Genomic DNA, 25930 nt, shown 5'->3' on the forward strand with positions numbered 1-25930 from the left:
GTAATTTGGAATTTCAAAAATGATTAAGTTCAAAAAATAAAGTTTTGAAACTCAAAAAAATTAAAATAAATCAAATATTAGTAAAATAAACATAAAATTTAGAATTACATTGTTAGAATTTATTTTTAATTTGGATAGTTTAAAATTTTCAGCAGTTAATGCAATAAAATAAATTATCTATGCACGAAATTATCAATTAAAATTAAATATTTATTTATTTATATATTGATCACAATTAATCAGTCTTTTTTGTAATAAAGTACCCTTTGATAGGTTCGTTTCTTCCTTTTACACTTACTTCATTACCTTCAGTTATATTATATTCATTGACTTCTCCTTTTTCAAGCATTTATTTGGTGCTTTCACTGATCATTACTTTACCAGGTTCACCATTAGACTCCATCTTGTTAGCAATCATAACATCCTTGCCATAAACATCGTATCTGACTACATCTGTACCCATAATACCACCAATTATTTTACCCTTAATTTAAATTTTAAAATTTACTTTTTATCTAAAAATAAAAATAAAAAATCAAAATTATTACTGTGTGAATACCAATTCTCATATTCAAGAAGGGATATGCAGTACCTTTAATAATGTTAATTGTCTCAATCATATCTAGACCCATGTTAATTACTTTTTTTAAAATATTAATTTTGTTATTTTTTTGTTGAAATTACTTTAATTTTTTTACCTTTTTTAGCTTCTTCAATTTTTTCAGCTATTGTGTCCTGTCTTTCAGCCGTGATAAAACTAAGTACTACATAACAATCACCAATAGTGTATAACTTAAAAACTTGATGTTTCACACACAGACCATCGAAAGATTCGAATAAATTTTTAAGCATAAGTAGTACTTTCTTAGGATCTACAACTTTATCAGAGAATTCTGTAAATCCTTTTATATCAGCAAAGAGGACTGTGACATCATCAAAACAATCTGTTAATCCTTTTTTATCACTAAAGTTTCCTTAGTTTCTCATTTTATTGAGAGCCTTTTAATTTTAAATTTACAGGAATTTTTAAATTATTTATTTATTTGATTAAAAATTTTATTTTACCACAGCAGGAAGGAGTTAGTCGACTAATTCTTTCATTCTATTCTTTTTAGAACTAATCTTTGACAAGAAGTTAAAGCTCTTGTACTAGGAACGGAGGTTGCTGTATGATTTTTGTAATATAAAAGCTATGTATGTAAAGAAGAAGAAGCAATAACTTAGATTAAGATAATTCCAAACTAGACCTATAAACAAGCAGCTTTGTGCAAGTGAGTAAATGACAACATCTATGAATTAGAAAGCGCTACATAAAATAAAAATATGTTAACGAAATTTAAAATAAAGTCAAAAAGTAGATAGAAATTACCATAAGTAGGAAACAGTTGTGAAGATGCAGTGCATTTCAATAATTTATATGATGATAAGATCTTCATAATCGCTGAAATCAGCTTGTATAAAAGTAGGAACTATTCCATAAAGGAATAATCCAAACATTAGATATTTGTATATTTGCATGCTATAAGCTAGAGGTTGTATAACAACTATAATGATTAAAGCTCCACAGAAGATTGCTCTTAAAACAAAGATTGCTGAAGAATTATCGATGATATCCTTAACTGTAATTAAAATCAAGGTACTCATAAAGTATAGTAAGATAAGGAGCAAGACCATTATCTTATTACTCTTGATGTTGTCTTTTTTTATATTATCTTTAAATTTAAAAACTGTTTCATCACTTACTGATTATTTAATCATAAGCAATCCATTATATTTTAAATCTCCTTCTCCAGAGAATTCATTCTCATCGAAATCGCTATCAGAGTCATAGTCATCATCGTATATAGTTTCCAACTATAAAAAATAAATAATAAGTTTATGTAATTATTTAATTTAAATATTTTATAATATAATAATAAATTACATTATTTTATTGAGTGTGATGTTCTTCTACTCCATTGATAACAACTTAATCTACATTAATATTTTTTTAAGATCCTGGCTTACTTCCATTTTCTGCATTGGCTCCATTCTGTCTAGAAGAAGGAATATTATCTAATTGTTTGGATTTTTGAGTTTTTAGTGCAGTTACTTTCGCTTTAGGAGTTTGTACAGATTTGAAGATTAAATTAACGACATTATTCTGTTTCTATGCTAAAGTTTAACCTGCACCTGTATTAGTTAAAGAGTGTCTTGGTGCCATTTGATTATTAGCAGAAGCCAATAGTTTATTTCTATTGATTTTTCCTAACGCACTATGGAAAATTGCAGATGTCTACAAATCTTTTATGAAATAAGCACAAAGTTCAGCTTTACCTTTAGGAGTAAATTTATGGGGAACTAATTTGAATTTCATGCTCTTAACTTCTTCTTTAATAGATTCTGAGACTAAAATTTCATTGGGTTTGCTTTCAGCACAAATACGAGAAGTAGTATTTACAGTATCGCCTATTAAAGAGAATTGAGGTTTGGGATTACCTATAACACCAGCCATAACTTTACCCTTATTAATACCAATCTTCAAGCAGAATGATTTATATCCATTACCATATTTCTTATTTTATGCTACATCAATCATTTCTTTTGCCATATTTAGAAGTCTCACACCTTTTCCTTTCTATTTCAAGTTATTATCTAAATCGACTTCACATTCAATAATACCAGTAGCAGCCATATAAGTTTTACCAACAGTTTCAATCTTTTAAGCACCGTGCTTTTCGCAGATGAAATCAAATGCTCTGATTTTATTAATAAAATTAATAAGAATTGATTTTTTTTGTTTAAAATTATTATATTATTATTTATTTTAAATATATTATACCTGAAAAGATCGTCAATTAGGTAAACAATGTTATTTCCTTCTTTTTCCATGATTTCATCCATATCACAAACATCAGCAAACAAGATAGCAACTTCATCTTGATCGTCAGCCATTTCGAACTTGCCAGAATTAAGCTTATTTTATACGAATTTAGGAACTAAAATTGAAAGCAAATTATCATTCTCTGTCTTTTGTATTTTTATTGTCTATTAAGAAATGAAATATTTTCTTTTCTCTCTCTCACTCTTATAGTAAACATAAACTGAAATGAGGAAGACATATACTACCATAATTATAAAAGAAGCGATAGCAAAGAACTTTCTCAATGTTGTTTTATCACTCTAACTGTTATCGTTCACATTAACTTTGTTATACCCTTCAGCATAATACAAAACCACAATACGTATGATAAAGTTTACTGAATTGAGTAGATTAAGGAATAAAGTATGAATAGTACCTAAATTAAAATTAAATGTTAAAAGACAAGTTGCTATCACAGTTGTCATAGCAATAGAAAATTCGGTCTGTATCCAATCTAGTACGATTTTGCATATTACACCAAGCAGTAATAAGAAAAATGAAAAAGAGTAGTATTTATTTTGGAAAGACTAGTGCAGCACTAAAATAGTACAGAGGAAAAAGAATATAACAAAACCTGCTCTAATAAATCCTACAATCTAATCAAGGCTTTTATCTGTAAGTGAGTCAATCAAAACATATATTGCCATAGGAAGCATATTCTTTTTTTAATAAAAGTAATATTTTTAATTTTTGTTCTAATTTAATTATTTTTTTAAAAGCTAAAAAGCAAAGATTTTTAAACAAAAATCTAAAAATTATTAAGAGAATTATTAAAGTAAATTAATTACTAAAATATAAACGAGTCTGAAAGTCTGAGAACTAGATTGGGTTCTTTCATATTTATATTTTACTTCATGCTTCTCATCCTAAAATTTAAGACTCCATCTATGCATCTACATTTCACTTAGATCTGAATCGCTTGCATTTATCACTATAAAAATATTTCAAATTAATTATAAATTAATATTTTAAAAATGTTTACTATCTCGTACTGAAGGTTCAATTGTGCTTGATTTGCTAAAAACCTTTTTAATTAAGATACTAAAGTCTATTTTTCTATTTAAACTGCACTCTAGAACTGTTTCATTGGTGAGAACTCTCCAGTCATCTTTAAATTAATTAATTAAATATAAAACATTTATTTATGAATAAATTCTTACTCTCTTCATCTTCTTGGATTTTTTATCCCATAGCTTAATACACATTAGGGAAAAAGACTTCAATAATGAAAAGATTAAAAAAATGAGATACTATGATACAAGTTATACAGTTAAATATGATTGCACAAAAAGAATCCCCACGCTTGAAAATTTAATCAGTAACGACTACCCAGTTATAGACACTAAAAGTTTATGAACCGTTGGCGAAAATAAAGCACACGACAAAAATTATTGCAAAGGCTTAACCAATCCATGTTAAGTAAGTGTTTGAAGTAAATATAACTCTAAAATTGAAAACTAAAATGATACTATAAATTGTAACTAGGGAGATCATACCAAAATCTGAAACTTCTCCAAATTTACTAACTGAACGGGACACAATGTAAATACTTACATAGTAAATAATTGTTCCTTGTATAATACCTTCGATGAGGCACTTAACAATATAGTTAGAAAAGACACGGTCCTTTTCAACCTATCCAGAAACATAGAGCGAAGGGAAAGTTTTTAATACCACAGTTGAAAATGGTCTCTCAAATATTCCGTATGTGAAAACTGTAATAAAGTTAAACAAGAACTAGTACAAAAATACCCAAAGTGATTCGAAAAGCGAAGTTCCGGTGAAAGCACAATACCAGTTAAAATAGAATAGAGGTAGACCAAAAAGAAGGCACTTGTAAAACATAAAGAAGATAAGATTCTATAATTTGAAGTAGGTGTTTGTGCCCTCAACTAAGATGAGATCATAAATTTACTCAATATTAGAAAGTTAGATATCTCCTGTATTGCTATAAATCAAATTTTCCACCTATTTATTAGGACTACTAGGAGATTAGCCAGCAATATCTTTTTAATGAACTAATTCAATAGAAATATCAGCTTGTCTCATCATGTCAGTATCCTTATATCCATCACCTATTGCACAAACAGTAGGGTTGAATTACATATAATTCTGAACTACTTTGACTAGCTCTCCTTTCAAGTAAGGGCTCATATTATAACCTATCACAACTTTGCAAAATTATAGAATAAAAGCAAAATGCTGGAGTAGATTAATATCTCTTAAAATCTTTTACAAACTATTTCCGTTTAGTTATAATTAATATTTTTATTGTCTTTTATCTGATTCATATTTTTTCAATGATATTCCTTTAATGATCTTAAGTTGCTCAGGATCAAGCTTATTGTCAGCCTATTCAAAATATTATTATTTTTAATTAAAATTAATATTGAAATTAAAAAAAGTAAAATGATGAATTTTCAATCAAAATATTTTTTTATTTTAATTAATAATTTTTACAGGAATTTAGTTAAAAGATTTCTTTATTTAATCATCGCTTGACATTTTAGCCCCTGCATATTCTGGACTCTGCTGAGCCTTTTTATCTCCCTCTGGATTAGAATCAGAGTTTCTTTTATTTTATAAATGATCTTTTTCCTCTTCAATTTATGCTAAGGTTCCTGTAGGCTTTTTTTCTCCATCTAAGTTAGGATTTGTATTGTGTATTTCTTTTTAATCGCCATGTATATTAGTAACTGAAAATAATTTTGTTTCTTTTTTGCTAAATTTCTCCTTTAATTCATTCAAAATACTTCTAGTTTAAGACCAAATTTCATCTACACCTTCTTCTGAAATGCAGAAATATTCTTTATTTGCATTTTTACCTTAGCCATCAGTCAAGCTCAAATTTCTTTTTTTGAAATTAAAATGCTATCAATTAATATCATTAAATTTTTAAAGTAATAATTTTACATTGCTGTGTTAAAAGTAGAATCTACATTCTCATAAGAAAGCAAATAAGTATTTATATTTGCTTATTATATAAACTAGAATAACTGTTATGATTTAGGGTCAATCTAATCTATCAAACCAATAGTTCCAATATATTCAAGGGTATGCTCAAACTCAATACCAAGCTATTTCATTTCTTCTTCTTAGATCTGAGGATCACTTTTGAATCCTTTATATGCAGATAAAAATTTGGCTAACTCTTCTCCTTGTAGCTATCTTCTTGCAAATATTATAGGCTAAACTCCCCTCTTTTTAAATACTGTGGAAATGCTATCAAAGTAAGAGTCATCTATTTGCCAAAGTTTATTTCTTATAATATTAGCCTCACCTCTACAGTAAATGTAATATTTCGATTCCCTGAAATTCAAGCTCTATTCACCTTCAATTTTAACAACAGTGGAGAATATTTTTTTCTCTTAACGAGGGTAGTTTATCATTTTCTCAGTTATCTTCAAAATTTATTTTCCCTGAATAAAATAAGAAAATTAAAAATTATTTTTTTCAAAAAACTAAAAAATCTATGTACAAATGCATTGATGTAGAAGTTGTTTTCATCTCTTTTCATGATAAATCCAGACTTTTGAGTGAATTAAATGATTTAATCATCAAATGGTGAAGAGGCTTCATTAACTGTTTGCTTTTCAAGGTTTGCTAACGTAGACAGCTAAACATTGTTACATGAAAGCATAGCGATCATTAGTTGAGATACAGGATCAAGAGACACCAGATCTTCAGGTAGTGAAGATAAATCTTGTATCTTTTACACAAATTTCTGAGTAGTGTAATTTCTGTTTATTTTTGAAGGATCTATAGCTGATTTATCATATGATAAACCAATTTTGCTGAGAGCCTAATTGGAAGAATTAGCTGTACCAAGTTTATTTAAAGGAGTGAGATTACTTTAAGATGAAGAAGTGGTGTTGTTATTATTATTCAATGAATTAAAAAGTCTTTTAGTTTTATCTTGTTCTTAGTTAGCTTTTTAAGTTTGTGTCCCATCTTCCTACTTTAATTGTTGCTTTTGTTAAAATTGTGTTATTTCTTTTTAATTTTGAACACTTTATGATTTTTTAGACAATTTAGATTCCTTCTCAATAGCTGAAGTAAAATCTTCAGGTTTTTAAGGGACTTGTAAAGGACTTTCTGTTTTTTTTATGCTGTCGGCCTTTATAAAATTAATTTCATCATTAGCTTCATATTCATCATACTTTTTAACATTCTCACCATTTTATTAAAGCTTTTCATCTTGTTTATTTTAGAGATATTCAAAGGAGTATAGTTTATCTATATTAACAATAATTATAATTTTAAATACAATCAATATAAAAATTTTATTTATTTATTCAATACCTCTTGAAAAAACAATTTAATTATCAATAGGCTTGCCACTTTTAACATCTCTTTTCTCGCTTCCTATGTTATGCTCTGAAGGAATCGACTCCAATTTTTCTTAAGGTCTGTCTCTGTCAGTGTTAAGTTAATTGAAACTAATTTCATTTTTTTAAGTAAAGTTGAAATTATTATTAAGCTACATATTTGTGGTGTCAACTTTATTTGCTTCAATGTCTTTGAAATCATTATTATTGAAATTTGTCTTAGTCGCAACAGGAGATTACTAAGTATATTTTGTGTCTTTAATTTTATTCCAATCTTTTTCTACTAATTCTTGTTTAAGTTCTTTTGGATTGAATATGTAGTCATCTTGCTGCAATAAAAGCTAGCATATTTTCTTTTCGCCTTAAAATGGTACACCAATTTTATCCATGAAAATGTAGTCAATCTATTTAAATTAATTTGTTAAAAGTTATTATTTATTTTTCTTTATTATTAATTTGAAAAATACTTATCCAAGGTTGCATAGTGAGTCAGAATTTTTAATTTTGAAGAAATCAAATTTATTGACGGAAGCTTATTTCATTCTTTTTTCTGTCATAAAGCTTGAACCTAATTACACTACATCTAATATGAAGTATACTGAAAGTGGTATCATTTATGAGTAAAGGATGATATAAGTGAAAAACCTGATACTATCTGAAATCGTTGGTTCTACCTTCAGCAAAAATGCAATATCCTTTGATTTAGCGACAATGACGATCATACTAATAATAGCCAATATTGCTATAAAACATATATTAGCTAAGAAGTAATAATTTGTAATTTTTTCAATATGGGAGTATTTAGATGTCTTCTTAGGTTTATTGAGCATAATTTTAGTGTCCATTCCAGTATAAACTACTAAACCGAAAATCCTGTTTTATTTAATTTTATAAAATTAACTTTTATAATTTATGTTTAAATTGATTTTTACCAATCTTTATCTTTATTCATTTCAATTTTACATCCCCTTGGAATAAAGTTTTGAATTGTTAATTCTTCCTCCTTAGGATCTTTTTTTAGACGCATGTTTCCATAAAATTGCTCCAAGTTTGGGTTGGGAGTTTCATAAATTAACTTCAAGTTCAATTTTGTTTTGTATTTATTGAAATAAGATTTCTTAGGATCTTTCACTTAACTAACTATTTTAAACAAATAAAAATTACAATTAAATGTATTTGATGACAAAAAAGCCGTTTTACTTCTTGTTAAGATACTCGCTTTTACTTCTCTGCTACATTCTTTACCATCTGTCTGCATTGTATTTATATAACAAACAGGAAGCTTATCACGGATAAAGTTTGAATCTAATAATATCATGTCTGCAGGAGCATACTCACCATGCTAAACTCTTAAAATATCACCTACTTGAACATCAGCCCATTTAACTTCTTCTACATGGCTTACATCAGTTTACTTCTGATGCTTAAATATAAAAAACAAATTTTATAACTCCTTTAAAATGAAAATTCAAACAATAATTTTTACAACTGCTGCAGTTGCAGATCTAAGGAAACCAACCTAATTTGCATTTGGATTTTTTAAAGTTTCAGTTTTAGATAGAGTATTATGTTTAGTTAATTCTTTCTAAAGCTATTTAATTTCGTTTTTCTTTTTTTTCTATTATAAGATAAAGTAAAAATATTAAAAAAGTAAGTTTCTTAAATTATAAAATTGATTTAAAAATAATTTTTATTTTAGTTTACCAAAACCTAAACATCTTCAAGAAAGCCCCTCTATTTATTTTTAAAGATAAAAAATTATTATTAAAATAAATAAATATTAATAATTAATTACTATGCACTTTCTATCATTCCAGCATTTATCGCTTTGGTAGCGCAAATATTCATAGTATCCTTCTTTCAGAATAAAAACGATTAGATAAAAAATTAAGGGCGAAATGAGAATCCATCTAATTTATTTATTATATTTAAAATTGCATATTAATTATTTCGTTATGTTAAAAATTAAGCAGTTGTTTGATTGATAGTTTCACTAAAAATTGATTAATTGTAATTAATTAAATCAAGTAAATATTACGATTTAAATGGCGATAGAGAGTTCCTTATTAACATGACAAGAGATACGGCTAGGAAGAATAAATTGCCAGTTTTCTTGAAAAATTGTATTAACGTTATAGGCAGGAAAGAAAATTTCTATTAACAAAAACAATTTAAATTAAAAAATCAGCTCTGGAAAGCAAGAGCAAATAAATTCTTGAATTAAAGGAAGTCTTTATTTCTCTTGGCTTTGAAGCTAATATATTACTGTATATAATCTTGTTGATATTTTATTTGACTTATCTGAAGAATGGTTCACCATTCTACCTCTTTTGATGTCAATCTATTTTTATTAATTACAAATTATGTAGAAAAATGAGAAATAAACTGAAACTAGTTAAAGATCATAATAACCAATTTTTTATCATTATAAAATATTTGTTACTGTTAACTTCTTTTCTTCTTCCTAACTGCATTTTGGACATCTAAATTCGTTTGATTACTAACCTTTAAACATTTCTTGAAACAAATTCTCTGTTATTTCCTTCTTCTAAGAAATGTTGAATCTTTTTTTATTACAAATATTTTTATAGAATCGATAAATTCAATTAATTTTAATCAAATTCTTTTAAAAACTACTTTTCAGAAATAGAACTACTTCTTTCAAGTAATCTCAATGTCTTATTTTTTATTTTCTCTTGCTATTTTAATTTGCGGGGCTTTACATTCAAGAAACTATGTTTCACGCTCGACTTATTTTTAACAATCAAGGAATTTATAAAAGTACTATCTCCTAAAAGAAGTTGATGCAAATCAAAAATTAAAGCAGGAAAAAGTAATCATATATGCTAAGGTTCTTTACCAGCTTAATAATCTTTTGCAATTATTTATTTGCAATAAAACTAAAGATTTAAAGTTTAATTACAATTTATTTTTAAATACTCTTCCTTTTAAACTGAAAAAAATAAATTCATAATATCTTATTTCACTATAATAAAATGCATTAGCTAGATTAAATAAAATCCCAAACATTTTAATTTATTTTTAAATATAAGTATTTAATTCCTATTAGTAACATTTAAAAATTGAAAGGAAAATTTATCGTTTTTTCAAATGACCTAAGTTATAAATTATCTGTTTTTTATTTATAAAAATTATTATCCAATACTCTAATCGTCAAAAAGGGAAAAATTGCTTTAAAATAAACAAGTTAAATTGAAAAAAAATTCTGTATTGAATTTGAATTAATATAACAAATCATTAATTAATTGGATAAAATAGCTAGCTAGAGTTTTTATAACAAACAATAAAGAAAATTCACTATTATTTTCAAGTGTGAAAAAGGCAAATATTTTTGCATAGATGAGCTAAATTTATTATTCTAAATTAATAAATACAGTTTTTTAAGTGCACGCAAAGCAAAAGTATTTATTTCCACAAAAATAATCATTTCTATTTTTAAAAACTAAAAGCATAATTTTTTTCAAAAGATTTTTATTAAAATAAATAGTAAAATTTAGATTAACTATTTTTGGAGTTTGTTTTTTAAAATTGCTAATAAATATCATCTACTGCATCAATTAAATTTTATTAGTAAAAATAATTCCAAATTTTTTTCTTTATTAAAAATAAAATTAACTGTAAAATGTTATAGTTTAATTATTCTTAAAATAAATAAAAAATGCATTTAAGTTTAAATATTTTGGAATAATTTTTTAATTATGCAGTAAAACCTGTTAAAACTTGGCACCTTCTAAATTGAGTGCTTGTTTACATGGGCAAATATTTTAACTTTTTCATTATAAAATGTAACTATAAACTGGGTACCTGCATATTTTGGGTAAAATTTTTATCCCATATGTTGCCAGTTTAGACAAGTTTTACTGTATCGTCATTAGCATCAATTATAATTTTATTTATTAAAGTATTTCAAAATTTATTAATATGTCTTTTCTTAATACTTTAATTGATGATTAATACAAAAATAATAATACTTCTATAAAAATATGTACAATAAATACTATAATTAAATTAAATAAAATAAAAAATAAAATAAAATTTTTTTTTTTAAATCATTTTTAAGAATTTTTTTCAATTGATTTAGTATGTATAAGCTGCATCAATCATATATAATTTTATATAAAAAAGTAATTCAAAATTTAATAATGTGTCTATAGATAACTTTTATTATTACTTTGGTCACTCACTATCTGCTTAAATCATAGTTTTATTTAAAGAAGTAATTAAATTTATTTAATATATCTTTCTTTTATCTTAATTTAAGATTTGTTAATATAAAAATAACGCTATATTAAAAATCAAATTATATGTACAATATAATAGTTAAATTATTTTTGACATAAATTAATTCTATATATTTATAAAATATTAAAATAGCTAGCTCAATTGTTCTTTTATTCTTCACCATACTCATCTTCGTCACTCTCACCTTCTCTAAACCCATTTTTAACTTTTTTATTTCTAAAGCATAAAAATTTTAAAAATTAAAATCTATTTATACAATTAAAAATAATTTATTAATACCCTTAGTCTTTCTTATCTTCCTCAAACTTGAGTATATAAACACTTTTATTTTTTTACCTTATTTTTATATAATTTGTTTCATTTAACTGCTATATTTAAAAATTTAATTTTTATTTTACTTTATACCAGTTTAACCGAGAGTTAAATTACCACCAAAAATAACTATTTCTTTATCAGTAAGGCAGGCTGCATGATAAAATCTGGGTCTTGGTGGTTCACCTTCTATTTAAGGTTTTATCCTTTATTTAAAAAAGTTTCTATTAGCTTAATGTTAGATTGAAATTTCGATTTACCATTCTCTATTTTTTGTGTCAAATACAAAAGTATCATTATAAAGTTGCTTGTTTTCACCTCTTCCACCAAAAATTAGAATTTTCTTTCTCACTACAGTGTAAAATTAAATGAGTTATTAAAATTATTTTTAAAATCTTACCTAACACGGAAATGTGCCCATGTCTAGGAGCAGGAGGCTATCCTTTTATGAAAGGAGTTAGATTTTCCCATTTAAGCTCAGTTTCTACTGGTTCCAAATCAATCATCCAAACATCGTTGAAGTTTTTACTAATTTAAAAATTATTTAAAAAAAAATCATATTAATAATTTCAAGATATATTTTTATTAATTAATTAATTCATTTACGCTGGGGAAGCCATTATTTTTTACATACCACCGAATACAAACATTCTATGTTTATAAATATTTGCGCTATGTGAGAATCTGGGTTCTGGTAACACAGATTCAGGTCTGAGCTCTGTCCAAGTCAAATTTTAAAGATTTAAGCAATAAAGGTCATTATAATGGAATTCAGCTTCAAAATCTTCACTGCAATAATAACCTCCAAACAATATAAGTGCTTTTTTGCCCAAAATGGAGAGTGTATTTTTTTCTCTTTTAGATGGCTTTATGCCTCTAAGATCTGCTGCATCCCAAGATCTTGTACTAGTATTGTAAACATAATAGTCTCTTAGAATTCTTTCGTTATTTAATCCACCATACATTAGCAATTTATTACCAAAATTGTTGATCCTATATAAAACAATAGATTACTCATTATTAAATTTAATAGGAATTATAATAAATAAATTATATAGTTATAGAGTTTATTTAATTAAATCTTATTTTCGTTGCTAGCAGTAAGAATTTATTGGATATTTTATAATAAATTTTTATTAAAATTAATCAAAAATAGATTTTTAGCATATTGATTTATTGCTTGTTTGCTTAAGGATATAATTTAATTAAGCTCTATGCTAGCTAGCTAGCTTTCTAGCTACATTGTTATTTGTTTATTCAATCTATTTAAATGCCATCTTCTTACGATTTAAAAAATGTTATAAATTAATATAAGCTCCTTTGATGCTTTTTCACATGATATTTATGTTAAACTTTTGAAACTATGTTTCAATCATTTTCTTATTTATTTATTAATAAACAACTCCTTCTTTTTATGAAAAATAATTTTACTAGTGATAAGCTCTCTCCTCTGGCGCAGACCCTTTGGTATCAACAATATCAACTTCATATGTATTAATATTCATTTCCCACATAGTATCTAAGTAGCTTCCTCTATATCCTCCATATATATAGATATAATCACCAACTCTGTTCATTGAATGTCCTTGAATTTGACCTCTCATTTTCTCCCAAGATACATGCTAAAATTACAGTGATTTCCAAACCAAGCGAGTGCAATCTAACTCAGGCTACTTTATTTTTGACATGCTATTAAGCATAGCGTTGCTATAGCTTACTAATGAAGAAGATGGTTATTCTACATAAATAATATTATTGTAAGTTCCGTATTGATTTCTAATGCATTTTTGATTGGGATCATGCATGAATATTCCATTACACATAAACTTAAATTCATAACGACCAGGCTTTAATTTTAATTTCGTGATATTCTCATAATTATTTTTATAATTGTTAAATTGTCTTATCATCTTTTAATCAGCTTGCCAATTGTCCCATGAGCCCTTGATCTACAAAATAAAAAAATGCATTACTTTACAAATAATATAAAATATAATGTGTGCTAATAATTTATCAATTCATCCATCCACAATTGTTTGCTATAAACTTAAAGAATAAATAAAGCAATAGGAGTAACAGATTTATTTTAAAATAAATTCCTAATTATATTCGTTTTGATTGTTTTTATTTTTTTGTGGGCTTTACTTAAATCTAACTAAATATCCTTTTTGAAAAAGATTCTAACTTTTAGTATATTCTAAACTAATAATAACTTAAAATGGGAGTTATCAAATGACATCCAACATTTTTAATTTGCACTAAATACTTTTTTATATCATCAAATCTCCTTAAAACTAATTAAATTACTTTAATATCAGGAGCTTCAAGAGTTGTTGTAATTTTTACAAGTCTACCACCATAGTCCCAATTATCAATATTCATTTGCTCTTAAGTTTTATTTTAATTACCTTCTATTTATTTTAAGATTCTCTCGTCTTCTTCACTTTCTTCAGTCTCGTCATAAACGACTAAACGAGGGACGACTTCAATAACATTATTAAAAGATCCAAAACCATCTTCTGCTGAAGGCGACGATTAATCATATGTCCATTTACCATCTACTATGAATTTATATTAATATGTCCCTGCTTGTAAGCTCATCGTACATGTAAAATAGCTTTTTTGTATAGAAAATTATTTTAATATTATGGATATCTATCTGACATTAACGCATCATGCTTAAATTAATTTATAAATAGAGAGCTATTTTATGAAAGTATTGTAAAAAAAAATCTTAAAAAATAATTAATGCTAATTACTAAGGATTCTCATTTTATTTATTGAGTTTTATTGATGTTTGCCATTAATTCCATGAACCTGTTAGAAATACCACGTTTCCGCCGTTTTTCCTATGATATAATTATATAACAGTTATAAAATTAAAAAATAAAGGTGCTGTTAATTCATTGCTCATCTCAAAAAGATGCAAATACCAATTATGATTTTCTGATAGAGGTAAAGTATTTAGAAGCAGGTAGAAAAAAAGGGAAAAAAATTTTCAATTTTGGAAAAAGAAGGGAAAATAAATGAGAAAAATTTGAATTTATTTAATTTAGTAGTTGCTCATACCATATAAAATCTGTAGTGTTTGCTGCGCATAAACCAACATGAATATAACCGCAGTTTTAACAAACTTTTTCTGTCTTCTACATGCGCCTTTTATGATTCCTATTCAACAAATAAATCCTTTACCTATCAATTTGTATTTGTTATCTTTTATTCTTGTAGTATTCTTTCTATTTTTCCTATATTAATTTTATTGGACTTACCTCTCTCTTGCTTGATATAGTAAATCATCAAAAGGGTAAATGTGAGATTATTTTCAAATCCTAAAATCGATGTAATTTTTAACAACCAAAGAAGCCAATTTACCATTATCAAGTATAATTAAATTGTGGATTTATCCAAATATTCACAATAATTACTTGACATTTGCCATTTATTTTTTTATTATATTAAAAGGATTTGTATGCAAATTAAAATTTATAAATTCAAATAATCATTTGTTTTTTTTTTACCATGAGCGAGCCAGTGCATCTTTAAAATTCATGATAATTCTTTTTTTTTAGAAAGGGATATCTTTCTTAAATTTTTTAATTTAAAGCCTTACTTTTCTAAAGCCTCTAAAATATTTTTACCATAATAAGATATTTAAATGTCTATTAAAAGTAATTAGTTAAATTGCTTCATAAATAACCCATTCTAAGATTGCTTTTATATTCTTTCTGCTTTCATGAATAATAGAACCAAGAAAAATTTATTCAAGAAAATAGGAAAAATATCATCAAAATTTTTAATAATTAATTAATTAATTAATTAAAATCTTTAAAACTTTAAAAAAAAAAATAGTAGTGAATATATATAGATGTAAGGGATTGATAAAAGAATTCAAAGCGAAATTTCAAGAATAGAAACTTATAAAAAGATTAACAGATTCCCTGCTAATTGGTCATACCTTGGTCCTCTTATAGAAAACGGGTTACCTAATTATAACACGTTTATATTCAGCTGGAAAGGCAAAGATGGAAATTTGGCAGGCGGCGTTTATACAGCTAGAATAGTTTTATAGGGTGATTTAAGAGTAAATGCCCCAAAGGTATATATGGATGATAAATTCACTCATATGCATGTTTATGGACATGGCTTAGTTTGTTTCCCATTTATTGATTAATATAAATGGAAACCTTCAATTAGTATTTTTGATATAGCAACAGAATTAGAAAAAATGCTTGATTTACCTCCTGATATTTCTTCACCTGCTAACGAAAAAATGAAATAGCTATATGAGAAAAACCCATAAGAATACTATGATTATTTAAAAGATTAAGCTACAAGATTTGCGAATAACATTCCATATCAACCTTGAAACTTATAATTTATATTAGTTAAAAAATTTAAAATTGAATAGCATCTTCTTATATTTTTTTGCTTATTGTAAATAACTCTAAGTTATGTATCAAAAAATAAAATAATTTTATATTTTTGCTCAAATAATTAATTCCAATCTTTTAATAAAAACTTTATAAAAATGCTTAATAATAAATCTAGTTTTGATTGATTATTCTGTGATAAAAGAATAAATATACAAGTGTCATTTAGAATATATAAATAAATGTATTAAAAACAATTTTTAATTATTCCAACAACTTTCTATCAACCAACAAGCAAAATCAATTATAAACTTATGGTAATCAAGCTTTTCAAATAATATATATCTACATGCCAACTTAATTTATATTCTTTAAACAAAGAAAATATAAAACGAATAAGAAATAAATAAATGATAAGTTAGTATTTATGTAAAGAAATATTCTTATTTTGACAAGTTGCATTCTTTTTTATTATCATGCAAATTACTTTTTGTACATATATCCGAAGATTAATGCTGCACAGAGACCAAAGACACCTTTGACCCACTTCTTTTCGAAGTAGTAAGAAGCATAGATAGAAGAAGCTAAACATCCAGTGAGAGAAAATCCAGTTTTGCTTGTGACATCTACTTTCATAATCTTAGAAGCAACTAAGAAAGACATAGCTGAAGATCCAAAAAAGAAAAGAGAATTAATTAAAGCATCTATGTCCTACTTAGTTTATAGTTATTATTGCTATTTCTTCTTTTCTTCTGAAACTTTGCTTGAATTCATCATTCTTCCATACACTTCTTTCTCTCTTTCTTTATTTAAATCTATATATTCTTTGTAAAGTTTTTTGATGTTTTCATATTCAGCATATATATCTTTGCTTTCATTTCCACCAGACTTAACAGCGTTTTTAATACACTCGTAAGCTCTTTCATAATCTCCTAGGTTTTTGTAGCAAACTGCACGTCTGTACATAGCCTTCAAGTTTTTAGGATCTATGATAAGTGTTTGTTCACTAATTTGAGCGGCAATTTAATATTACCCTAGGTTGTAGTAGCAAATAGCTAAATTGTTAAGCAACTAAGTTGATAGTTGCTAATACTCAATTTTTGTTTGCTCATTAATATATCTAAAGTAAGTTGGATTAGTGATATCGAGAGCTTGTTGGTAAAGCACTAAAGCATCTTGATATTTTTTTTCTTTAATTAAATCTCTAGCTTAGTCTTTGTATTGATTTGCTATTTACATTCTCTTATCTACAGTGTACATAGTGTTAGTTGCTTCAGCAGTACCTGAAGAAGCTTATTATTATTATTATTCTTCTTTTTAAGCATCTTCTTAATTTTATTATTAAACTTATTCTTACTTAACTTCTTCTTAAATTTATATTTATTCATTATTACTTGGAATTTCATTTTATATCTTTTCTTCTTATTTTTCAGTAAAAGTAACCTCTTATGACTTCAAATTAGATTAGTCTACAATAACTGTTTTCTATAAATCAATTTCTTGTTCTTCGCTGGTTTCCTACACTGGCAATTATTAGAATTATTCATTTGACTACTTAGAAACTTCAGGAGCTTCTTCTTCTTATGGATTTCCAGGAGAATTTGAAGGTGAGTTTTCAGAATTTAGTTTTTGTTCTAATTTATGAGTCTCTGTTTTTTCTTCATTATTTTCTTGCACGATCTCAACACTTTAAAAAATCTGCTTTTGTTGAAGAGCCTGACTAACTTCTTATTGCAAAAGAGCTATATTTTGAATATTTTTGAAATGATTATAATTTCTAAGTATTTAGAGTCAAATATTACTTTAAGGATCTGATTCTTATTTATAAACTATCTCGGACATTTTACTCGCTTTAATTATCTTTATAAATCTTCAAAATTAATTGATTAATTAAATTTTTATCAAATTAAATACTTTTATTTATTTCAGAATTTTGTTTCTATCTACAAACAATTTTTCTATCTTAAAAAACAAAATAGTTAATTTAGTATTCTAGGAATATTCTATGATATAAGAATGAGAAGGGAGGTATATTTATTTTTTATAATTTTTAATTTAATTTAAGATAAAATTTATCCCTTAAATTCCATAAAATAAATTGAAGAATATAAATTAATAAATATCTTTGAAAGAAATTTCTAATCAAATTAAAATGATAATTTAATAAAGCAAAAAATATTAGAAATATTTAAATGATAAATTTAATTTGATAAAAATTATTACAAATAAAATTTAATTTTACATTAAAAAAATAAAATACATGTAAAAAGTAATACGAATAAACAAAACTGCATTTAGTAAAATAAATTTAATTGCAATAGCTATTATGTATGATAAAATTATATTTAAAATATTTTTTTTAATTTTTAAGTCATCAAACTTTTAATATCAAGTTTATTTATTAATTTCTAAATAAATTAGAAAAAAATCTTTAAAAAAATCACTTTAATGAAATTTGATTTTCAGAATAAAATTCAAATTTACAAAAAAAGATATTTTTTTTATTTTAATAAATAAATTTTTTTTAAAAATATTATTATTAATTAAATAAATAAATAAATTTATATGTTTTTTATGTTTAAATAAATTAATATTTTTATTTTTTGTTTATTATTTTAATTTTTTTAAATTAATCCTTTTTAAATTAGAAAAAATAGTTAGAAATCAACAAAAAATTTTGATTAAATAATAAATATAGCCAACTTGTAAGAGTTTACAAATTATATAATAATGCATTTTGAACTTATCATTTGAAAATAATGCTTTCGCTTGAAAGATTAGAAATTAATTAATATCTATATTTATTCCTTGCAATTTGTGTTGGGAAATGGATGCAAAATTTACCTGAACTCAATAAATGGATTGTAAAGAAATAATAAAATAATACAAAGAAAAAAAATGGAAATTTTCTTAAAAATACAATGAAGATTTACTATAAAAAAAAGTAGTTGACTTTAAAAATAGCAACTAAAATGAAAAGAAGTATTTTTGAAATGTAATTAAAATTTAATTGATGTACCTATGCTTGTATGTGTTTATATATTGGCTAGGAATTTATTAACAATTTTTTATATTAATAAATTAAGCAAAAAGAATTAAATTAAGTAGAATATCTTGCTGCTTTATATATTTTCAAATTTAAGCCTAAGTAAGATTCCCATTTATTTTTTAACTTATTATCATAATGATTGCTAAGAACTTGAATTATAACAGATATTAGAATGCAATGTCCATTCTATTCAGCATTTTTTACTATGCCAATATTGCTTTGAGCATTTATGTTGCAGAGAAATCAAAAGACTACACTGGTTTCTTTACTACTTACTTTATTTTGTATTCTTTGGATAAGTTTATGACTTTTATGATTTCTAAAGCATGGTAAGACAAGGTAGGGTTCTTTGCTTGGCTTCTCGACTGTTTTAACCTTGGTTTTTTTGCTGTTATTTATTACACTAAAAAGAATTCTAAAATATTTAAAACCATTTATCGCTTGAAATTGCTAGTATCAATAATACCCATGACAATATTACAGATAGTTTACTACTTCAACTAACATATGATTTATCGTCATATAATTGATTATGATTCTATCATTAACTCTCAGATTGAAATAGCTGTACTCATAGTTAACATGATTTTTATAGGATTTGCTTTCACAAATTCTCTTGAAAAGCCTTTTATTTATTATGCTGATTATATGAATAATGTACTCAAAACTTCTTTCCTCAAATACTCTACTTATTTAATAAGGAATGTTATACATTTTATTAGCTATTATGGAATGTGGGCTATATTATCTTCACAAAATTTTTTATATTTTGATAAATTATCTTTAGCCCTTATAGTTGCAGCTCCAACTCTTGTTTTTGCGTTAATAGAAACAGCAATTGTTTAAAGCCCAATTCCACTCTTGAATATATTCTTTAATCATCCAAACCTCAACTAAAAATGCCTAAAAAACGACTTAAATAGTCTAAAATAAAATAGAATGCGTCCTATTAGATGTTTTCTCTAACTCTTATCTATGATCTTAATCTCAACCTTCTTATCTGATAAAAATCCTATTTAAAAATCAAAATATGTACCATAAAATATTGATGATGACCTGAAAAACTAATTTATATCAGTTCAAAATGAAATATATAAATTCAACATTCTTATTTATGCTTTCACTATAGTGTGTCTAATATTTAACTTAAAGAAAGTTAAGGACAGCTTAACTCAATACTGGATAGACGAAGAATTTAATGGAAGTTTGTCTACGATTATTAATGTTTTGTTAAAAAATTAAAATCTAAGATATATTTACATAAAAGTACACTATAAAGGCTAGAGACACTCATCTCTTAATGAGCCCCTTATATTTGATAACGACTTGAATAAGACTATGGATGAAGAATCTAACAATGTTGAAAATGAAAATCAATACTAACTGAAATCAGTTTTCTTAGATAAATTAATATACTTGTAATAGCAAGGAGGATTTATAAGTATAAACAAAACAATCCTCGTCAAGCCTGACGTTTTTATGGTTGACAAAGATATTTTTCACTAAAGATTTATGACAACTTATTTATCAAAAGTGAAATAACTTCCTCTAAGTCTCTGCTATAGATTATAAAAAGACAACATTCTTGAAATACTAAAAAGTAGACACAGCATTTATGGAGTAGAACAAAATTAAAATGTGATGAACTTAATAATTAACAATGAGCAATACAAACACAATATACAATTAAAGTTTACCCAAAACTATTTTGATAGTAATCTTTTATTTACTATAGCATTTGATAAATACATTTCTCCTCAATTAATAAACCTACCAGCCTTAATACTATATGATCTTAATGATAAATGATAAATTTACTATAAAAAATTATTTATTCAATGATAACTATAAATTTTACTTTACTACTTTCAATAATATATTCAAAATTCTTACTTACTTGTATTTATTCTATATATTCTTTCATATGTAAATATTAATAAATATTACTTTCTAAAAAAAATTTCAATCCTAATTCAAAAATAAGTAATGGCATTTATTCGTATTTATTTTAAGAGAAAATTAAAATTTAAAATTATTTTGAATCAATTCAAAACAAAATTATTTAATTGAATTCATTTAATATTGACTTTAACAACAAAAAAAAATGATATATTCATTTTTTCAAATAGTTTACTTAAAGTTTTTTACATTAAATTAAATTAGAAAGTAATTTTAATATGAAATAAATATTTTGTAAATTATAATTAATACTTTGAAAAATAGTAATTAATACTTTTGAATTAAGTTTCATCTAAATCTTACTTTACTTAATTAATATCTTTAAAATTCTTTGAAAAAAGCAAATCCTTACTTAAAGATAGAACTAAAATAAATATAAATTTTGATAAAGAATTACAATCAATTCATATTAATAATATTAATTATTAAAATATTGTCAATTAACTAATAAATAAAATATCTTCAAATTTTTTATTAAAGTTTAATTTTAAAAAATTTATTTTTTTTATAATTGTAAAAAAATAAACTAAAATTTACAGAATAAAATTAAAATTAAGATTGACTTTTAGATTAAAAATTATTCATTATAACTATTTATTTAAAATTTAATCTATTTTAATTTTTTAATTCATTTTTTTATCATTAAATTTTGGTAAAATTATATTTAAAGCTATTTTTAATTTATATTTCTAAAGGAGGAAATGTTTGATACATTTATACTTATTTATTTACTTAATATACATAATTTATTAAAATAATTCAATCACTTTCGTCATCACTGCTATCACTATCGCTGTCAGATAAAGCTTTTTTCTTTTATTCAGTTTTTAGAACTCTACCATCTTTACCAATAATTTTAACTTAAGACTTTTCATCGACACCTGAATTAGGAGCGACGAAGAAGTTATCTACATGCTTTTTACCAAGCTTTGGCATTTTAACTTCTTTTTCTTCATCTTCTTCACTTGAATCATCTTCACTATCTTTTTCAATATCCATTTATGAATCTTCTTCACTTTCTTCGCTTTATTCTACTTTCTTTTTCTACTTTTTATCTTTTTATTTATTTTCTAATTCTTCTTTATTCTTAGGATCGAGCTCAATCTTGTTAAGATATTTTTCCTTTTGTTCAATCTAATATTAAATAATATGGTATTAATTAAATGCATTCATTTGTTGTTAAATATGTTTTTTACTCTAGATTATATTTCCTTCATAATCTTATTTCTTAATGCTACCATTTTTTCATTTTCTTAATTAGGGAAGAGTGAAAGATACTTCTTGTCTTTAGGGAAATACTATATAAATATAGAATAAATTATTTTTTTGCACTTTTGAAAATACAAAAGCTTACTTTGATGTAGTTGTATTTCATTTATAATTCTTTTTTCTTTGCAAATAAATCATTTCTTTTTTCGTCATCTAAGGTTTGTGAAATAAGTTTTTCATTCTTTTCTAGTGATCTCAAAACTTTCTTCATTTCTAAATAGTAAAGTAGGCGTTATTTAAGTTATTTCTAAAGTAGAAGATATGTGAATAGATTATTTACCTACATTCATAACAGATTTATATTTTTATTGTAAAAATTTAACTTTTCTTTCCAATCTCTTTTGTTTCTTCTTTCTTTGCTCTAATTTGGAAGTTACTTCTTGTAATTCTACCTTTTTAGACTCAATGATTTCTTCAGCAACACCTTCCTATTTTATGAATTATTGTTAAAGATTACTAATGCAAATCGTGCCATAAATTCTAATTTGTTAAGAAAAATATCGAGTGAATAATACCTTTTCAACTAATCTTTGCAAGTCTCTTGCTTTCTTTTTAAGCAATTTTCCTTCACTTTCTTTTTTAAAGATAGGCTAGTGAAATTTGTTTAAATTCAATTTATTCTTAGGCTTCTTAATTTTTTTAGAATTGTTAGATGCAGCATTATTGTGGTGATAACTGTTGTTTGAGTTATTGAAATTCTATTTCTAATAGCTAGCTTAGTTTTAGTGAGCTTATTCACCAAAATTTTAAATTTGATTCATAGGTTCTGGAGTACCATCACTGGTTTTAAAGTTTTTTCTAGGTCTTTAAGTATTCATTTTGATAATTGCTATCTATGGTGATATGATAATTTTTAATAAACTTTGTAGATATTAAATAGTAAAACTAAAAATTAATAACACTATTTATCAATAATTTTATTGATTATAAGATTAATTATTTTTGCTTCTATTATTTATGTCCTTGAAATGCATAAAGAAATTTAAGCATTATTTCTTTATTATTAACATTTTTAATAATCCTTAATGTTCTTAAAGAAATACTTCATTCAGAATATTTTAGTAAGTTTGTTTATTACATGATATTTATAGATATTTAAAAAGTGTTCTTAGTTTTTATTCTATTATATTTGTAAATTAGATAAATTATTTAAAGTTAGAAAGATTTTTCTGGAAGTGGTAAGCATTCAAAAACTTGGAATAGAAATAAATTATTAACATATCATTATTGAATAAAAAACCAAAAAATCCCCGAATTTAATCAAATTAATTTAATTCTAATTACTAATAATAGTATAAGAGCTGTTTGTTTAAAATCCTTTCTTCTAAATTAAAGTAAAACATTTTAAAAATATGCTTTAAAATTCCATATAACTAACTAAGAGTTTTTAATTAAATATTTGAAACGATTTTATTAAATTATTTTCAAGTATATTTGAATAATTAAAATAGTTTAAGAAGGTTCTAAAAGTTAAAGCAAGTCTATTTTAAATTTGAACTTTGAATGAATTAAAAAATTAAATGTTGAATCATTTTTGTTGTAATTGCATATTTGTCAATCATTTGATTAGCAAATTAATGAAATCTTAAGTATTAACACAGCTTATAAATAAAACATATCTATTTTTATTAGTTAATATCCCTATTTTAAAAATATGAATCTAAGAAGGATTTTGATAGTGCATTAAAGCTACTAACTATCATTTATAATATCTATAATTTTTATTAATTAATTAATTAAGTAAAAATAAAAATAAGTAAAATAATACATACTATTTTTGTTTCTTATATCGAATTCAATAAAATAATAATTAAGCAAATAATTAATAAATAAATAAGTAAGTAAGTAGTCCGCAGTCAATATTAAAAGCAAAAGATTTCAAAAGGGAATTAAAAGGAAAAATGGACACAGAGTTTTAAAAAAAGCTGATTCCAAAAGTGTAAAGTAGAGAAGATATATTAAATGTAAAAAGTATTCACATTGCAATAGAATTAGCTTATTTTGAATTTAAAAAGATAACAAACATTTTATTTCAAATTCAAATTAAAAAATAAATAGAACTATTCTAAAGAAATCAACATAAAACTCGATATAATATAGGCCTAAAATAGTGATAATTTTATTTTATTAAAACAGGAATCTTATAAAAATTCTATACATGCTTTTCTATACGAAAATAAAGTTTATGATTGCTTACCAAAAAACTCATAAGTAATTAATTTATTACCAACAAACAAAAAAAATGATTATAATATTTAAAGATAATGCATAGAAACAATTTTAATTGTTTGTTTTTCAATCTAAAAGGTAGTAGTTATAGATAAAAATTTTTCTTGTGCCGAAGCCATGAATTTAGTTATAAAAAATGACTTTGAAGAAGCTATTATTTGGAATTAGGATACATCGTAGTTTGATGGAATTATTACTTATTCTGATATTGTCAATATTATTTTGAAAAGCTATAAAAACGTCGCTCTAGGCTAAATTCCTTGTAATTCATATGAAAATTAATTAATTAACGCTTTTTTTCAGCTTCTAAACCATTAAAATAAAGATTTTGGCATTAAAATTTGAGATAATTAAATTACTTTGAAATTATTTTAATTAGAAAATTGTAGATATTCTTTATTTTGCTTATTATTTATTTTTAACTTTAATAGTAAGCGATAGCTAAAGATAAACACAAGGATTTGATAAGCTTCAAGAGGAATTCAAAAAGTTTAATGAAGATGATTGTATTAATTTTATTTGCTCTTTATTTTAAAACCAAGCAACAGAATATTTTAAGCATGAAATCAATTTAAAATAGAAATGGCCGATGATAATGATGTGGGAGTTTATAGTAAGAATGAAAATGAAATGGAGGACGAAGACATTAAATTAAATAATAACAAAACATCTATTCCTATGAATCAAAGCATAAAGCTTAAAGGGTAAGAGTAAGAGTTTCATGCAGAAAACTACCCCTTTAATGAAGATTAGAAACAAATTTTTCTTTCAGATTTACAAAAACTTTCTGTAAGAGGGTGGTTTAGAATACTTAATCAAGATGTAAATAAATAAATGATTGTATTCAACTAAAAATTATTAATTATCCATTTATTTATTACCCAATAGGAGTATGAAAGTAAGGAACTCATATCTGTGACTTTAGAAGCGAAACTTTAAGAAGCTTGCTCAAAAATGATAGAACATAAAATACACAGAATCCTCGTTATAGATTAGGAAAGTTAGTTAGTTGTAGGTATCCTGACATATAAAGATATTTTGCTCTTTTTAATTAGAAATCTAACGTAAGATTTCCAAGGTGATGAAAAAGATGATTAATACGATATTCCTATTTCTTACGCTATGGATTAACTTTGCATATAAGAAGTTTTATCATGTAATCATCTTGACACTACATATAACGCCTTTGATGTTATGATGAATAAATGGAAGGTATCATCTGTACCTATTGTGGGTGAAAATAATGCAT

General features: G+C 24.4%; 8 protein-coding genes across 8 annotated transcripts in view; 3 read left to right on the forward strand and 5 right to left on the reverse strand. All coding sequences in view use genetic code 6, as the record gives it.

The window, feature by feature from the left end:
• Positions 1-229: 229 nt before the first annotated feature.
• Positions 230-9745, reverse strand: TTHERM_00347980 (adenylate/guanylate cyclase domain protein; the record flags this gene model as incomplete). Its single annotated transcript, XM_001022953.2, has 23 exons — positions 230-484; positions 549-640; positions 699-999; positions 1066-1306; positions 1370-1854; positions 1925-2738; positions 2822-3561; positions 3691-3833; positions 3885-4010; positions 4063-5254; positions 5363-5753; positions 5816-6321; positions 6381-7138; positions 7205-7634; positions 7698-8103; positions 8163-8370; positions 8431-8653; positions 8717-8848; positions 8935-8964; positions 9026-9140; positions 9269-9384; positions 9497-9571; positions 9674-9745. 23 exons carry the CDS (start codon positions 9743-9745, stop codon positions 230-232), a joined length of 7851 nt encoding a protein of 2616 aa, XP_001022953.2.
• A 1885-nt stretch (positions 9746-11630) lies between these two features.
• On the reverse strand, positions 11631-14957 carry TTHERM_00347970 (kelch motif protein; the record flags this gene model as incomplete). The annotated part of the gene is made up of 10 exons (XM_001022952.3): positions 11631-11709; positions 11773-11829; positions 11892-12011; positions 12066-12156; positions 12206-12333; positions 12412-12798; positions 13237-13754; positions 14113-14422; positions 14565-14654; positions 14875-14957. 10 exons carry the CDS (start codon positions 14955-14957, stop codon positions 11631-11633), a joined length of 1863 nt encoding a protein of 620 aa, XP_001022952.3.
• Positions 14958-15000: 43 nt separating this feature from the next.
• On the reverse strand, positions 15001-15342 carry TTHERM_000347959 (hypothetical protein; the record flags this gene model as incomplete). Its single annotated transcript, XM_012799541.1, has 2 exons — positions 15001-15134; positions 15324-15342. The coding sequence occupies 2 exons, from the start codon at positions 15340-15342 to the stop codon at positions 15001-15003; spliced, it is 153 nt and encodes a 50-aa protein (XP_012654995.1).
• Positions 15343-15670: 328 nt separating this feature from the next.
• TTHERM_00347960 (ubiquitin-conjugating enzyme) lies at positions 15671-16171 on the forward strand (the record flags this gene model as incomplete). Its single annotated transcript, XM_001022951.3, has 1 exon — positions 15671-16171. The coding sequence occupies one exon, from the start codon at positions 15671-15673 to the stop codon at positions 16169-16171; it is 501 nt and encodes a 166-aa protein (XP_001022951.1).
• Positions 16172-16649: 478 nt separating this feature from the next.
• On the reverse strand, positions 16650-18017 carry TTHERM_00347950 (tetratricopeptide repeat protein; the record flags this gene model as incomplete). The annotated part of the gene is made up of 2 exons (XM_001022950.1): positions 16650-17917; positions 17978-18017. 2 exons carry the CDS (start codon positions 18015-18017, stop codon positions 16650-16652), a joined length of 1308 nt encoding a protein of 435 aa, XP_001022950.1.
• Positions 18018-19204: 1187 nt separating this feature from the next.
• Positions 19205-21033, forward strand: TTHERM_00347940 (transmembrane protein, putative; the record flags this gene model as incomplete). The annotated part of the gene is made up of 2 exons (XM_001022949.3): positions 19205-19323; positions 19389-21033. The coding sequence occupies 2 exons, from the start codon at positions 19205-19207 to the stop codon at positions 21031-21033; spliced, it is 1764 nt and encodes a 587-aa protein (XP_001022949.2).
• A 909-nt stretch (positions 21034-21942) lies between these two features.
• On the reverse strand, positions 21943-23270 carry TTHERM_00347930 (hypothetical protein; the record flags this gene model as incomplete). Its single annotated transcript, XM_001022948.2, has 5 exons — positions 21943-22317; positions 22380-22481; positions 22538-22665; positions 22733-22880; positions 22968-23270. The coding sequence occupies 5 exons, from the start codon at positions 23268-23270 to the stop codon at positions 21943-21945; spliced, it is 1056 nt and encodes a 351-aa protein (XP_001022948.2).
• Positions 23271-24353: 1083 nt separating this feature from the next.
• TTHERM_00347920 (CBS domain protein) overlaps positions 24354-25930 on the forward strand; it is a gene marked incomplete at both ends in the record, with an annotated part of 2179 nt that continues 602 nt past the window's right edge. The window contains 6 exons of the mRNA XM_001022947.2: positions 24354-24416; positions 24511-24663; positions 24760-24943; positions 25113-25187; positions 25262-25503; positions 25570-25930. The exon at positions 25570-25930 is cut by the window's right edge and continues 62 nt beyond it. Of these exons, the coding sequence (XP_001022947.2) occupies positions 24354-24416; positions 24511-24663; positions 24760-24943; positions 25113-25187; positions 25262-25503; positions 25570-25930 (1078 nt within the window). The remainder of the gene's footprint in view (positions 24417-24510; positions 24664-24759; positions 24944-25112; positions 25188-25261; positions 25504-25569) is intronic.

This window comes from Tetrahymena thermophila, assembly GCF_000189635.1.
Source record: "Tetrahymena thermophila SB210 genomic scaffold scf_8254460, whole genome shotgun sequence".
NCBI lineage: Eukaryota > Ciliophora > Oligohymenophorea > Hymenostomatida > Tetrahymenidae > Tetrahymena > Tetrahymena thermophila.